Source organism: Dermacentor silvarum, chromosome 9, assembly GCF_013339745.2.
Source record: "Dermacentor silvarum isolate Dsil-2018 chromosome 9, BIME_Dsil_1.4, whole genome shotgun sequence".
NCBI classification, from domain to species: Eukaryota; Metazoa; Arthropoda; class Arachnida; order Ixodida; family Ixodidae; genus Dermacentor; species Dermacentor silvarum.
Window position 1 is genome coordinate 93,411,453 of NC_051162.1, and position 14,319 is coordinate 93,425,771.

The 14,319-nt window shown below is 47.3% G+C and overlaps 1 protein-coding gene across 1 annotated transcript in view; it reads left to right on the plus strand.

The window, feature by feature from the left end:
- The first annotated feature begins 1,548 nt into the window (after positions 1 to 1,548).
- Positions 1,549 to 14,319, plus strand: part of LOC119464848 (calcium permeable stress-gated cation channel 1-like) — a 36,929-nt gene continuing 24,158 nt past the window's right edge. Inside the window, 8 exon segments of the mRNA XM_049656402.1 lie at positions 1,549 to 1,734; positions 4,077 to 4,159; positions 6,583 to 6,601; positions 6,603 to 6,671; positions 7,344 to 7,381; positions 9,829 to 9,968; positions 12,560 to 12,611; positions 13,686 to 13,797. Coding sequence (XP_049512359.1) covers positions 1,576 to 1,734; positions 4,077 to 4,159; positions 6,583 to 6,601; positions 6,603 to 6,671; positions 7,344 to 7,381; positions 9,829 to 9,968; positions 12,560 to 12,611; positions 13,686 to 13,797 — 672 coding nt within the window. The 5' untranslated portion in view covers positions 1,549 to 1,575.

A 14,319-nucleotide genomic window follows, 5' to 3' on the forward strand; every position in this document is an offset into this window, starting at 1 on the left:
CTTCAGCTCAGGCATGTGCCACGTTCTGATGAGAAAGAAGAAGCAATTCCGTCCTCCAAGGTAGGTACCTGCCCTGCGCTTCTCCCACTTTCTAGCCAGCGATTTTTCTTCAGGTGAGATGACGTCATCTCCGAGACTCTGCTCTCTTGGTAAAATTGGTTAGCGGCGTTTGCACAAGTCTGACTGCACACGGTCCAGTAGGCTTCGTTGACCAACATTCCTGCCTGTCGGTTTCGTGCGAGTGCTGTGTCATGATGGGTCGAGTTTAACGGCATTTGCCTTGACAGTGGGAGGTCGAGCAGTATGTGATGGCGCTTAAAGCGAAAACATCGCCGCCCACTATAAGGGGACAACAAAGGGAGACGCCTACGCCGACTCGTGCTTGTGCAAACATCCCATCGGTCTTTGTGGAGCAGCGTTTGCACAGGCCTGACAGTAAACGGTCGAATATGCTGTTCATTGTGCAAAGTTCATGCGGATTGCATTGAGTTTAACATATTTTGCACAGAACCGACAGCAAAAAACGAACAGATTTGATGGTCCAGCATTCTTGCCTATCTTTTTTCTGCGAGCTCATTATCGGGTCGGGTCACGTTTGCCGCCGTTTAGGCCCTGTAGGACAGGTCGAGTAGGCTTAAGGATTCTGCAATGCTGCCTGTGTGGTTGATGCATGCGTCATTTTTGAGTGGATCGAGTTTAGGGGCTTTTGCGTCGTCCCGACAGCAAAAAGGTCGAGTATAGGCTTGAAGTATCAGCGTACTTGCCGGTAGGGCTCATGGAAACGCCATATCGAGTCGAGTCGAGCAGGTATCTTGCCGTACTTTGGGCCAACATGCCTGCGTGGGTTTGCCAGTTTCGGCAAAGTTCCGACAAGCTCGCGTGTACTGATTGACGCGACCTACTTGTCAAGATGTGTTGGACAGTCATAAATTGGTTAGCAGACGAGAAACGTTTCACCCAATCCGTTATCGCAGGATTTGAGGACACTGATTCCGAAGGCACGATGTCGTGCAGCACTAGAGAGCTGGTATAATCTAACCATGTTATATTTTTTAGCTAGCCGGGGCATAGGTGAATGCTACACCCAAGCGATCTCAGAAATAAGCAAAATGACGCACACAAAGCAGCACGTCACCACAGCCACATGCCGTGCTTCTCTATGTTCTTCTGTTCGCCCCGTGGATGTTTAGCTTATATCATAAGTCCCTTTCATCCCTCAAGGTCCGCTGCCGAAGCATTTGGACATCAGCAGGACACACTGTTAGCATCTTATAAGCAGTGACTACTTATCTGTTGTCGCTTGGCGAACGCCGCAACCTCTTAAAACACTAGACTTTCTATTCTGTTGATGGTACCGCTTAGTTAGCCCAGTCACCAAGGCTATATAGGCAGGTTCACTGACTACTGTGCTTCTTAGAGACTAAGCAGTGCACCCGTCCTTCTGAGGCGCACTTGTAGAGAATTTCATAGTAACACGCTGAGACGAACATGCCTAACAGTTTACAATTGTCTGTGTTGGATCAGCCTTTTTTTCTTTCATATAGCCATCGACTAAGCAGTTTTCGTGACCTGAAGATGACTCACAAGCCTTGGCAAAGCGATGAGTTCGTCCTCTTCGAGGAGAGGCAGGCGATCAAGTGCAAGTTCTTCAAGAAGGGCAACTTCACCGTCACGCTTGCTCCCGGCTACCAGGGCATTCCCGAGAACCTTGTCATCAACCTCGTCATGTGGGTGGTGAGTGAACCGCCCTTCCTTGACAGAACTTGTCTTGCCCAGCCTGAACAAAAATCTTGATTTCCAAGCGCTTGTCGTTGTCTCGTCAACAGGTGTTCCTTTGCTTCGCGCTACCATTGTCCACAGTAAACATGATGTACCAACTAACCGAATCCACTACCGCTTGCATTTCATTTTCAAGTACACCCGTCGGAACTTTGTTCTGAAAGCCTCGGATTTAGTAACTTTATTGTGACATCTCCGGATGTAGTAGCTTCCTCTCTACAAGAACCGCCACTCGTCCCGATAGAATCTCGTGATTCCTATGGCAAAGAAACCGCCATATATTGAACCACAAGTATTGCTGAATTCGTCAAAGTAAACTAGTAATAGTAAATTTCGCGCCATTTTGGCCAGCAGGAAATATTTACCTCTCTCTTATATCTAAGCTTTGACCATCCAAGATATATTTAATACATTCCGCCCCCGTGGGAATGCAGCCGCCCCGGCGTGGAATCAAATCGTTTAGTTTTTCAGTACTAGTAGCGATCAAAGCCGGGCGGTTATCTTGCTTCAATATTTGTTGACAGGTGTCAAAATAACGTTGATCATGGTTATATAATATATGGGAGCAGTTATAAACAGGGTGCCAGGGGCCATGTTGGACATATGTAACATGATGCCTGGTGTCGCAGTTAAACATAAAGTGATCGCAGTAAAATTTAGTGTTGCGGATTATCGCGTAACTGTATCGCCTGACATCCTGATACACATCCGCGACGACGCCTAGCTTCTTTGTCGCCTTTGTATTGCGCCTGCAAAAATTGCAGCGATTGGTGTTGCCCCCCCCCCCCCCTCGCTATTCCGTCTCACAAAAAAACTAAATGCGAATAAAAAAACTCTTGTTTTGGGTGACCGTCGACTAGTTTGCGCTGTCAAGGCGCACATGTACTATACAGGTCATGATAATTTCTCATGCGTTATACTGAGGCGCCGTCAATCGCGCACTCAGGGAATGAAGTTTTTTGCCTTCGATATTTCGTCTTTGTTGAAGCTTTTCGTTCTTTTTTTTTTCTTTCTTTTTTCCCTCTATTTTCTTCCCTATTTGCTTTCCGCTTAATTCGACAGCTGACACAAGAGAAACTTCAGAAAAGATGAAACGAATGAAACAGTGCGAATATGATATAACTTGCTATCTCAACTAAAATTTTGCGTGACAACACATCTCGGAGGCACATATGACACGTTTGGTGACTTCCGACAAAACTCTTCATCGTAAGACGGCACATGTGCAGCCTGCTTTGGGTGACGCAGAAAGGCAGCACCAAGGTACATTTAAGGGCGCTGAGTGGCGTCGTTATAGGCAACGACCGTTAAAGAAGTTTCCTTCATTGTCTATAATTAACCCTATTACACAATTTCTTTGGTACTCCTGCAAACATTTTGTTTGCAAATTCATGGACGACAATACAGAAAAGAATATAGGCTTGGAAGATTTTGCCCACTGACAGCATGGTATGGTCTTCATGTGGCATTTTTCTTTTCAGCAAGCCAAACGGTGTGTAAACTATCTACAAGTTCTTTTTTTTTACCATACAGAATTTTTAGGAAAAACCTATAGCCACAGCAAACGTGGGGTTCTTGTATAGGAACTCCTAGGTTAAGTGGGCATACATAATGCCTCATAGTCAGCATTCGTTGTTCACTATATATTTACTGAAATCAAGAGTTTGACGAAATCTCGTCTGGTCGGGAAGCAACGGCATAATAGGAGTTTTTTTTTTTTTTCCTATTATGTCACTATTTACTGCTCCTATTTGGCGCTCAGGTACCGCAGTTGCTGCGGTAACCCCATCATCATCATCATCAGCCTATATTTATGTCCCCTGCAGGACGAAGGCCTCTCCCTGTGATCTCCAATTACCCCTTTCTTGCGCTAGCTGATTCCAACTCGCGCGTGCAAATTTCCTAACTTCATCACCCCACCTAGTTTCCTGCCGTCCTCGACTGCGCTTCCCTTCTCTTAGCATCCATTCTGTAACTGTAATGGTCCACCGGTTATCCATCCTGCGCATTACATGGCCTGCGCAGCTCCATTTTTCCCTCTTAATGTCAACTAGAATATCGGCTATCCCCGTCTGCTCTCTGATCTACACTGCTCTCTTCCCGTCTCGTAACGTTAGGCTTCACATTTTTAGTTCCATCGCTCTTAGTGCGGTCCTTAACTTGTTCTCGAGCTTCTGTGTTAACCTCCAAGTTAGACCGGTAGAGATCTACATAGTACAGGTCAGTGATGCTGACGATAATGGTCAAATAATGCTAATGTTGGCGTATAATCAAGGCGCTTCTTCTTCATTCTCCAGGGCCTGATCACCCTGTACAGCGTACTGAACCGAACTGCGAAGAACTACAGCAGGCTGGCCTTAATACACAAGGATGACCAGAAGTAAGAAACGCCCTGCCGTTCCCATGTATACACCTATACAAGGTGTTTCCCTTAACTTCTTTCTTCTTTCAGTTCACTTGGGCCAAACTTTAAAAAAATATGGAAATGCTACGTAGCTAGACAGAACCGCAGACACCGAATACAGGCAAAGTGCCTCGAGCGGACAGTCGCTAGGCAATTATGCGTGTATTCGCGGGCTTCTCTCACGCTCGGAAAAACTTTTATGTAGCACTTATTGAGCAACAGAAAGATGTATCGGGAGTTTCTCGTGTTGATCTACAATTTTCTCATTGACACTTTTCATCTAATTATAATAGTTGAGAAGTTGATTAATTAACACTACTTATCTCCAAGTGGCGGAAACCAGCATCACCTTAGTTCTGTCCAGCTACGTAGCATCTGCATTTTTTAAAGTTTGGCCCAAATTAAGTCAAACACCCTTAGTAGACGCTTCTTCTTGGCCGCCGAGAATAAATTCCTCGCAAATCGGGCGCAATATTATGCTTCATTGCGCACAGTCTGCGATTTTAAATATTCGAAGACTATTCGAAATGTATTCGTATTCTAAAACATTGACTATTCGATTCGAATACCGAATCGATAGGGAAACGTTCGATTCATTATACAAGTGCTTCGAATATTCGCACACCCGCAATCCTTCCCAAGTCCTACTCATTTCTGCTGGTACTCTTAATGTGTCCAACGGTCCAATTTTCGCTTGTATTCGTGTGCTTTCTTGTGGACGATTTCTTTTTTAAACTTTTGTTTGTACCACTTGCTAGAAGTCCCGCATACTCGGTGCCGCATAAAGTGGCCCTGTAAGGTATTTTGAATGAACAAAACCTTAGTTCTAGATATTAGAATTTCTCCCGTCACATAACCACCCAAATCACCCTTACTGTAACAAGAGAAAGCAAGCAATCGAGAGATTTTGACTGTCCGTAAACGTATAGACATAGTTCCCAGCAGTGCTGATTGAACCACCTTGTGACGCTGACGTCCACAAGAGCACGCATGGTAAGAGAAAGCGAGAGTACAAAATACAAAGGCAGGAAAAAAAATTGTCGCAGTTTCACCTGATAGGCGAAGCATCAATTGCGATAGCAAATTTGTAGAGAGCTACACGGAGTAATGATATTAGCTTTATCAGCTGTATAAACTTGGACATGCAGCAGCACCGGCAACACGCAGAACTGTTGTCGACGCCGTCGGCGTTTTGCCCGCGTTCCCTCAAAATGCGTGCGGCGTTGGTGACTGTCGCCGGAGCCTCTGATATAAATAGGCACTTGGTGCCGCAGCTAAACGTCGCCTCCCTTCCCTCCCCCTCCCCCCCTCCCCTCCCTCACGGCCTCTCGCGCGTCGGAAGAAGGCGCGTTTGCTCTACATATATGGTGATTGTAAAGGAGGAAAGAGACGCCTACTTCTGCAGCCCTTAAGGAAGCACGGCGAAGAACGCGCGTTTGTTTTCCGCCGTGGGTTCACTCCCCGTGAAAGAGCGCGTCCCTCGCGTCCTTTCACGTGCACATACAGCGTTCGGCGGTGCGCGGCGACGATTTCATCTCCATTGACGTCATACGGAACCTCACGGCAATGGCGACGGCGACGCCGACGGCAGAAATCTGCTTTTGAGTGTCCATATAATTGCTATCGCAATAAAATTAAGAGGGCAGCGCAAACGCCGGTGTGTGTGTTGCCGCTTGGTGTTTCAGACGCCTCCCTTTTCATAGCATTATACCCAACCAACTTGCTCGTGTCACTGCAAGACCACACAAAACTATAAATGCAGTGGCCTTGTTCTATCCATCCGCTGGTGCGAAGACGTTGCCAACAACGATCATTAGCGTGCAGTGGAATGTTTCCTTTAATTTCAGCGAAAACAACGGCGCAGCACAAAAACGGCTCTGAAGCATTGTGGCTGAAGCAACCGACACAATATGGCGCTACCAGCCCTGCTGCTTTTGTCGATGTCTACGGTGTTCTCATATGCGGTTAGCGGTGATAAATCTACGTACAAGCTAATATTTGAGATATTCGAGTCATCCGTAAACGTATTGCCATTTTCGTAATTCGCGTTAACGCTGACAGCGACACCTCGCGACGTTTAGCCAGAGGGCACACAAAGCTAATAATGCACTCACTTGTCATGCTGTACTTAACTGCTGATGTTAGGAGTTGACCACCATCGGCAGCGACATAATCGTTAACGTGCAGTCCTATTGTAATTTTCATTCAACGAGGACACTTGCGAACACAAACTTTTCAAACACGTTACAGTTGTTCAAACTGTCAAAGCATGCCGCCGCGAGCGTTGCTAATGGCGTCCATGGCTTCGGTAACCCGGTATTCCTTGAAGGGTATTACGTTATGGACAAGTTATAGGCATCTGTTATCTGATCGGTACTGATTTTCCGTTTCCGTTCAAGGTGGTCTCAGCTCATATACGGGAAACAGAAGCGACCCGCAGGATGATGAGAGCCTCGAGTCCCTAGAGACGATCATCCGCCACGAAACAGTGAGTGCCCACCAATGGACGAGTTGGTGATTAATCATCATACCGTGTTGGTAAAGCAGCGCACAGACCCGGACAAGGCGGAGTGGGTGTCGTGTAGTCTTGTGTCTCTCCGCCTTGTCCTGGTCAGTGCGCGCGTGATACGGTGTACTTTCATTGTGCGCTGTGAACTATTTCCATGAACTTCCTTTCGAGTGCTGAAAGCTGGTACACATGTGCGTTACTATTCGTTACACTGGTCAGGTGAGTTTCCCAAAAGCTTTATTCGTGAACTTTGCCCGCTTTGGGGATGCTAACTGATGCAGTACACAGTATTGCGATATCTTCATTGCGGAGTTGGAAGGTTAAACTTGACGCTTTTTTTTAAATTGTTTTATTTCTGGCAATTTCCATTGAAGATTAGCGTCTTCAAAATAAAAAGTGAAAATATAAGAACCACATACATCATCATCAACATCATCAAAAGATCGCTGCCGACAGGAGGTATAATTTAACTATTCAGGATAGCGTAAGCCCCATCGATATCGGTATTGTGGGTATCAAGAAAAACTTTTCCATTTCCCCACATATAACATAGCAACTTCCGAAGCAAAGTTGCCTCTCAAATATGTGGTTGTCTGTTCGGCTTCTTGTACATTGCTAGCACATTAGTAAACAGAACCTTTTGCATTTCAGGGCTTGCTCAGCTGGGTGTGGTCGATTTTCTTGATCAAGTGAGTCCGTCGGCGCGTGGTCGCATGCACGTCTCTAGTGTCCAAGACTATGTTCTGACTGGTGTTGCAGAAGTCTGTTGCCTGTCTCCGGGCATTATCATACCGGGCAACGGAGGCCCGAGTAGAGCACCTGAGATTACAATGAAGCTGGTGGCGCACAAGGGGCTGCTGGAGGATCAAAGCTGCAACTATAGGGTGGCTCCGACCCACTGATCGCTCTGGTTCCAGCTTGGGTGTCCCCGCTGTCCTATTGGTCTACTGGAGGTGCGACCAAAGTGCACTGAATAGGGCACGTCGTTTACACCTTACACTTGCGCGAATTCTCACTTCCCTGGCGGCCTGGGAGCACGGTTTGCTTATGCGACGCCAGTAAGATTCTTCAGACGCTTAATGTGGCGTTTGGGAGAGTGTACGCAATGAAAAAAAAAAAAAAAAAAGAAAGCGCTCCAGAATTCTGCAACACTAGTCGGAACCTTGCCGTATGCATTTGCACTGTCGCTCGAGCGCTAACCCTCCACAGCGTGTGCCTTTAGTACAGCGTGCTACACGTTCATAGCGTTTTTCTTGCCGAACTTGCCGCCTTATTCACGGCAAGCTTGCGCTAAGATATAGAGCTTCGATTGCACCCGCGGTGCATTAGTTCAATAACAAGTATAACAGTGCTGCTTGATAACTTTTGCAAGCACTGAAATTAAGTTTTGCTGCCATTTAGACCGAGGCATGGCACGGCGCCATGGTCTTATGACGGACAATCCCTTAGCCCACTGTCGCCTCGCACACGCGCTTAGTATCTATAGCTAACGGCGTTGTAACGAAGCGCTCCACTCGCTAAATTTGTCTCCGAACAATGCGGAATTCATTAGTAGTGTTTCGTCTTTCTTGCTTTACACGATTCAGGACAAGCACTCCGAATTACTGCTCATTCAGTTTGCACCACCAAAGAAATTCTCGCATTGTTGTGGGCATATCCTGAGGACCTTCATGATCACGCGTTTGCGAGCATTTCAGCACATTAGGATCTAGCAAACACCTCGAGGACAAGGGTACGTCATCGCGCTAAAGTACGACGCTACTATTCCTGGTGTGAAATTCAGCTGTCTCCCCCACTTCCTAAGCTGCTTGCTTTGTTTCTATACGACGTTATTGCGGGATCACCGTAGGCAATAAGAGCGCTTTGAGCTTGCGTACCTTTAACCACCACTTTCAACAGAGCCGACGCCTGCATATTCAATTCAGTGCAACTTCAATTGAACTTTATTGGTCCTTGATAACAAGGAGGGAGCACCCGCAAAAAGCTACTGCAGTGAGCAGCTTGACGGTGGCGGCTGGCACCTTTTCACCAGAACAGGCCTTCTAATAACCAACAAAAAGGCGAGATATAGTTAACGCGACAGCGTTAAGAGCCCCATGTCGCATGAAATCAGGCTTCGACGTCGGTGTCGGCGTTTAGCATCGGCGTCTGGCGGAAATAATAATGCCGAACCACATCATCCCGAACCACTCCGACCAGGGTGGGCCCTTCGCATGGCGCAAGGCGTTATTGAAGAAAAATTGAATTTCTCAAAGTAAAATCCGTCAGAAAAATCATAAAGTACGACTTAACCACAACCTACAGACGTGATATCGTCGGATTGTAATTTGAATATACGAGAAAAAAAGCCTGATAAGCAGCCAGGGATCTTTTAATGCTATCGCGTTCCACTCTTAAAGGCGAAGCTTAAGCGTCCTCCAATTCTGATGGTGTTTCGCTGTACTATGTTTCTAGACAACATTGAGGGGAATGGTGAAAACCGAGCCTTTCTAGATTTTGATTGGGCCCTATCTAGCAGAAAATACGGTGTCTGTGTCGGCGTCAACGGCATCCAATAACCCTATGGCGTTCCACTCTTAAAGGTGAAGCTCTTAAAGGTTTTTATACCTTACATGTAAACATGAGTGCACGAAACTTTATTATACAGACACTTTCGTTAGAGATAGATAGAAAAATGGTGGCGTTGTAGTACATATAGCAGCAAAATGAGATCGCTTATACAGATCAACTGGACTTAAAAAACGGGCAGCCGTTGAGCGCGAAAGAAGTGGAGTGCAAAATCGTGTGACGTACTGTAAGCTATCGCGTACCAAAATGTGTATATCTGAGCACCGCTAATCTGCCACGTCGCGTGCTCCGAGTTTCTTTCACCGAGCACATGGGTAAAAAAAATGTCGCAGTTTCATCCGAAAGGCGAAGCCCACCTAGCTCCCTCGTGCGAGATTGAGCTGCGATCGTCGGCTGACCCTCGCAAGCTTTCACTCGCACCTACAGCGTATGAGCGCGCGTCGACGATGTTATCGTGTTTGGACTTTATACGGAACATCACGGCGACGGCGACGGCAGAAATGCGCTTAGAGTGTCCATGTAATTGCTATCGCAATACATACTCGGGATTTCCGTTCGCGATATACAGGGACCGGCACATCCTGAAGAAGAACGGACCGGACGCCGTGCAGTACCTGACCTTCCAGCGGCACATCATCGTGCTCGTACTCATCGTGTGCCTCTTCTGCGTCGGCCTCATCCTGCCCATCCACGTGTTCGGCGACATAGGTGCGGCACGCTGGAGTAACTTAGCATACACCCTTATCATGCACCCTTACACCCTTTTTGGCTGTAAGGGTGTGAAATAGACAGATTTACACTCTTATTGACTTTTAAGGGTATAAATTATTTTGCAGTGTACATAGCGGCGTTTGGCGTAAATGTGAAAAGTGGCACGTCGCATCGCATTTCTAGCGCATCGCGTCCACGTAAACGGTGGTAACGCTCTAGAAAAGCAAATCGCACTGATGCGACAGGAGAGGTTAGTTCGAGACGGGTTAAGTCGTCTCGCGCTGCGAATGCAAACGATGGCGTATCGCATTGAGGGAGAGAGACGGTTGCCCCCGTGACCGCTCGCCGGCGGAACAGAGATTCCAGCTTGTTTCGGACAAAGGCGAACGAGCCACAGGAAAACGCTGTCGCTTATTAATTACCGTGATGCACTATAGGATGCAAACGCTAAACTGTCACATTCATGTTAACATCGCTGTTGGTTTTCGATACTTAGGATGTTTAAGGTGAAATAAGGCGAAAGGGGCCTTAGGTGTCTATGTTGGCGGTGCCCTTGGCGCGCCCTTGGTTGTGACCTTGGCGAAACTGGGCCGTGACGAAAAATGGCCGACAGCCGCAAAGAATGCTCGGATTGACAGTCACAGTTCCTCTGCTAGGTTCCTGTAAACAAAGTAAATTAGTGGACGTGAAAAGAAAATTTGGTACATTTCGGCCTGGGTGGGAATCGAACCAGAGCTCCGGGGTGCGAACGAGCACGCTTCCTTGTAGCCACGACTGCTTCACGGTTCTGGCTGACTGAAGGTGTGCCTATAGTACGTGCGTTATGCACATGTCACCTAGCAGCCATCTCGCTGGCTAAAGGTGTGGCCTAGTGCGTGCACTAACATGCTGCACTTTAGGTACTACTTTAAGTGTTCATACGTGGCGTTCAGGAGGTCGCCTTAGTGCCACACGTGTACTTCCCATTGCGGCTCGTTATGTCTTGCAAGAAGCCTAGCCCCGATTGTATAACTTAATGTATTACCAATATGTCTTACAACGATGTCTAGCCCCGTCTGTATAACTTAATGTGTTACCAATATGTCTTACAAGGATGTCTAGCCCCGATTTTATAACTTCATGTATTACCAAATGTGCGGCAGGCTTTCGTCTTCTTGTCTTACAAGAGTGTAACACCTGCCGAACTTCTTTATCATTTCTCCGAGGAATTCCTGTTAAGGTATGAGGCAAATGTGAAAGAAAAAGTAGCAGGCAGCTTTCAGCTACGTAGGTGCTTAGGGCAACGTAACCCTAGCGCTCATGAGAGGCGCGCTACTTGAAATAGTCCCGTAATTAGGTCCTCGTTTGAAAGCATTTTACGAATCATTCAAGGGCACTCCGCGTTGTGGGTCATCATCAGAAGACAGCTGGGAATGGGGAGGACGTGCGCAACAGGAGGAAGGGAAGAAAAATAGGTCAGCATGCTAAAAGGGAATCCCTCGGGCATCGAAGATACGTCGTTTGGAAAAGGCCAGGCCGGGAAGACGAAGAAGTCCTTTGCATGCTAAGGCAGGGGCTCGTAGGGAACAACGAAAGAAGACAACGTAGCGACGCGAAGATGTTCACTCGGTGTGAACCTGTTGTCTGCATGTCAGGGATCATCGAATGACAAAAACCGCAAATGCTGTCGCATTACATTGCTCCTAGGTATCATAAGACGCCCATGAATTTCTTCTAACCGGAGAAACAGAAAGCGTGATTTTACTTACCATATGACGATATCACCTAACCTCGGAATCAAATGCAGTATCTAGGAGTCAGTGTAGATTTTATAAAATATTTAGGTTGCATTTTAGAGCGCAGCTCCAAAACCATGAGGCGGAAAGCGGAGGAGGGGGGTATGGCGAAAGTGTGAGAACAAAAGCGTAGTTCCGCGACGATGGCTACGAGATGGCGCCAGAGTAGCGCGCGTCGTCTGGGAGGTCTTTCTGCGGTGGCTGCTGTGAATCGCGCCCTCGCGTCACCCACGCGCTGCCTGCCGCGATCTCCAGATTACCGAGGCAGTCGCGCCCCATTTCGTTCCGTTTGCAACGTGCTGCATGAGGCAGATTGTCCGCGCCAGCCAATATATCGCGAAATGAAAACACGTAAAGAGCTGCGCTCAAATTTTGCATTAGGCAGTATCGTAATCGTTGGTGAATCTTTTGTTTTTTGTTCATTTATTTATTTAGTTTTTGGCATGTGAGATCAACTCATGCATTGCGCATGCCTCAAAGTAAAAAGGTGTCTGCGTCTTCTCGCGATATCTTATAGCGTACGTACTGACCCGTCGCTACTTGACCGTCTGTTTGGAGCAGTTATATGCTGTGGAGGAGTCGCTCGCCTTCATAGTCAGCAAAAGTTGTCAGCGAGCAGTGATGTCCAAGGTTCAACTCCAGTCATGCACGCAGTGACTTCATTTGCCTAGACAAAAGCTGTATACCGCGCTATACGAAGCGCACACAATCAGCCTGATAGACCAGTTTCTACTACAGAATGTGCATTACCAACCACCCGCTACGGGCATGGCAGGAGTATGTTCCCTTTCTTTTTTTTTTTTTTTTTTGTAGAAGGAGACGCGCGGAAGTTTGTCCATACAACCCTCAACAACATGGACCCCAAGTAAGCCTGTCAATTTTTCATCGCTTGTGACGACTTAGTTGTTAAACTAGACGTGCGAATACCAAGGGTCAGGTGGTGTACTGCAGCAGATGTAGAAAAATATAGGAAGCTGACCAGCGGGTATTTTTTCTTAAACCACCTAACATCGTTTGTTGACTGTGTCGAATGAATGTTTCGCGTCAAGCAGATGGCTTGAGATTGTTTATTAGTGGAAGTATTCCAAGATGCCATACCTCCAAGCCCGCATTTCAGCAGGTGCTTACTGGAGTTGCGTTACCGAATTCGGCACTTGGCAACTTGCTGTCGGATGTTGTTGTTGTTTTTTCCTTTCTCTGGGAACAGCAGCCGCTAAACTCTATCGTACACGTACTCCGTAAACGGCAGCGAGTGCTACAGGTGGCCTCAGCCAATCAGACAAGAGAACCACAAGAAGGGCCCTCTTTGTCAGCTTTTGTCAGCATTTTATCGCCCTGCGCGCGACGCCGACTGAATGGAAACGTCACCGTATGATTAGAGCACACAATGGGCGAGCACTCTACCCATCTCAGATTACGCAATCAGATTTCGTTCCTGATTGGCTGACAAGAGCCCCCACCTATGCTGCAATGCACGGAAGTTTTAAGACGCATCACATCATGCTAGCCTGGTGGTGAGGCAAACAGACACGTTACTGCACGGGCATTACTGGCAGCTACGTTCTTTTGCAGCTCAGTGTACGTTTTCCAAGCGAAACTGTCCGGAATTCACTAGCTACGCTTAAGAAATAATCAGCGACAGCCTTTTGCATGCCTGCCGTCGTTTGACGAGCTTCGTCTCTCTAAAAAGTTATTTAGTTTAATTATCATAAGTACTTGTATGATTACGTACTGGATTCCTATTCAAAGTCTGTCTGGTGAGCCTTTCAGTTGAAGGCCATTACAGTGAATTCACCAAATTATCGCATCTTCATTATTTCAAAGGAATTTCGAACGATTTCATGAAACACCCTGTATAATGCGCATTATAGGTCATAAGCTAAGCTGCGCTTGTAGCGAGTCCCAAACGCCAACGCCTAGTCTCTATGCCACTCAACAGCGCGTCAAGCCTCTGGGTCCACGTGATCCTCAGCTTCCTGTTCCTGCCGCTGGGCGTGCTCTTCATGCGCCACTTCTCGGCCAAGTTGCACATCCGTCCAGAAGAGAGCCGGGTAAGGGCTGCGCTGGTTTTCACTCCCTGGGGCCATTTAGATGCACGAATCAATTGTGCAAGGCATTCTTGTATGGTACCTTTTTTATTGTGATAGTCATATCGCAATAAGCCGTTGTCGGCGTCGCCGTGAGGTTCTCGCGTGGGCGAGGAACGCGTGCGTTCCTCGCGTGCTTTTTTTGCGACCGCGGCTGCGCATGGCGTCGTTGAACACGGCCGCAAGCGTCCTATATTGTAGGTAATCTGCGACAGGTTCGAAGTCTAGCCGACCCGATATAAATGACGGCTTCCAGTGAGCTGTGTTCTCGCGCGCCTGGTTCGCGTTGAAGCGAGAGGCAGCCACGAAGTGGAATTCGCTCGCCGCTGCTGCTGCTTTTGATCACGCCAGCTTTCTCTCAGCGAGTGTCCGCCGCCATCGAGTGACATGTGTACATGCTTGCTTCGGCGGGCGAGATATAGTGCTTGTCAATTTAGTTAGTAAGCGAATGTTTCGAGCAGTTTGTATACAGCTGATAAAACTACT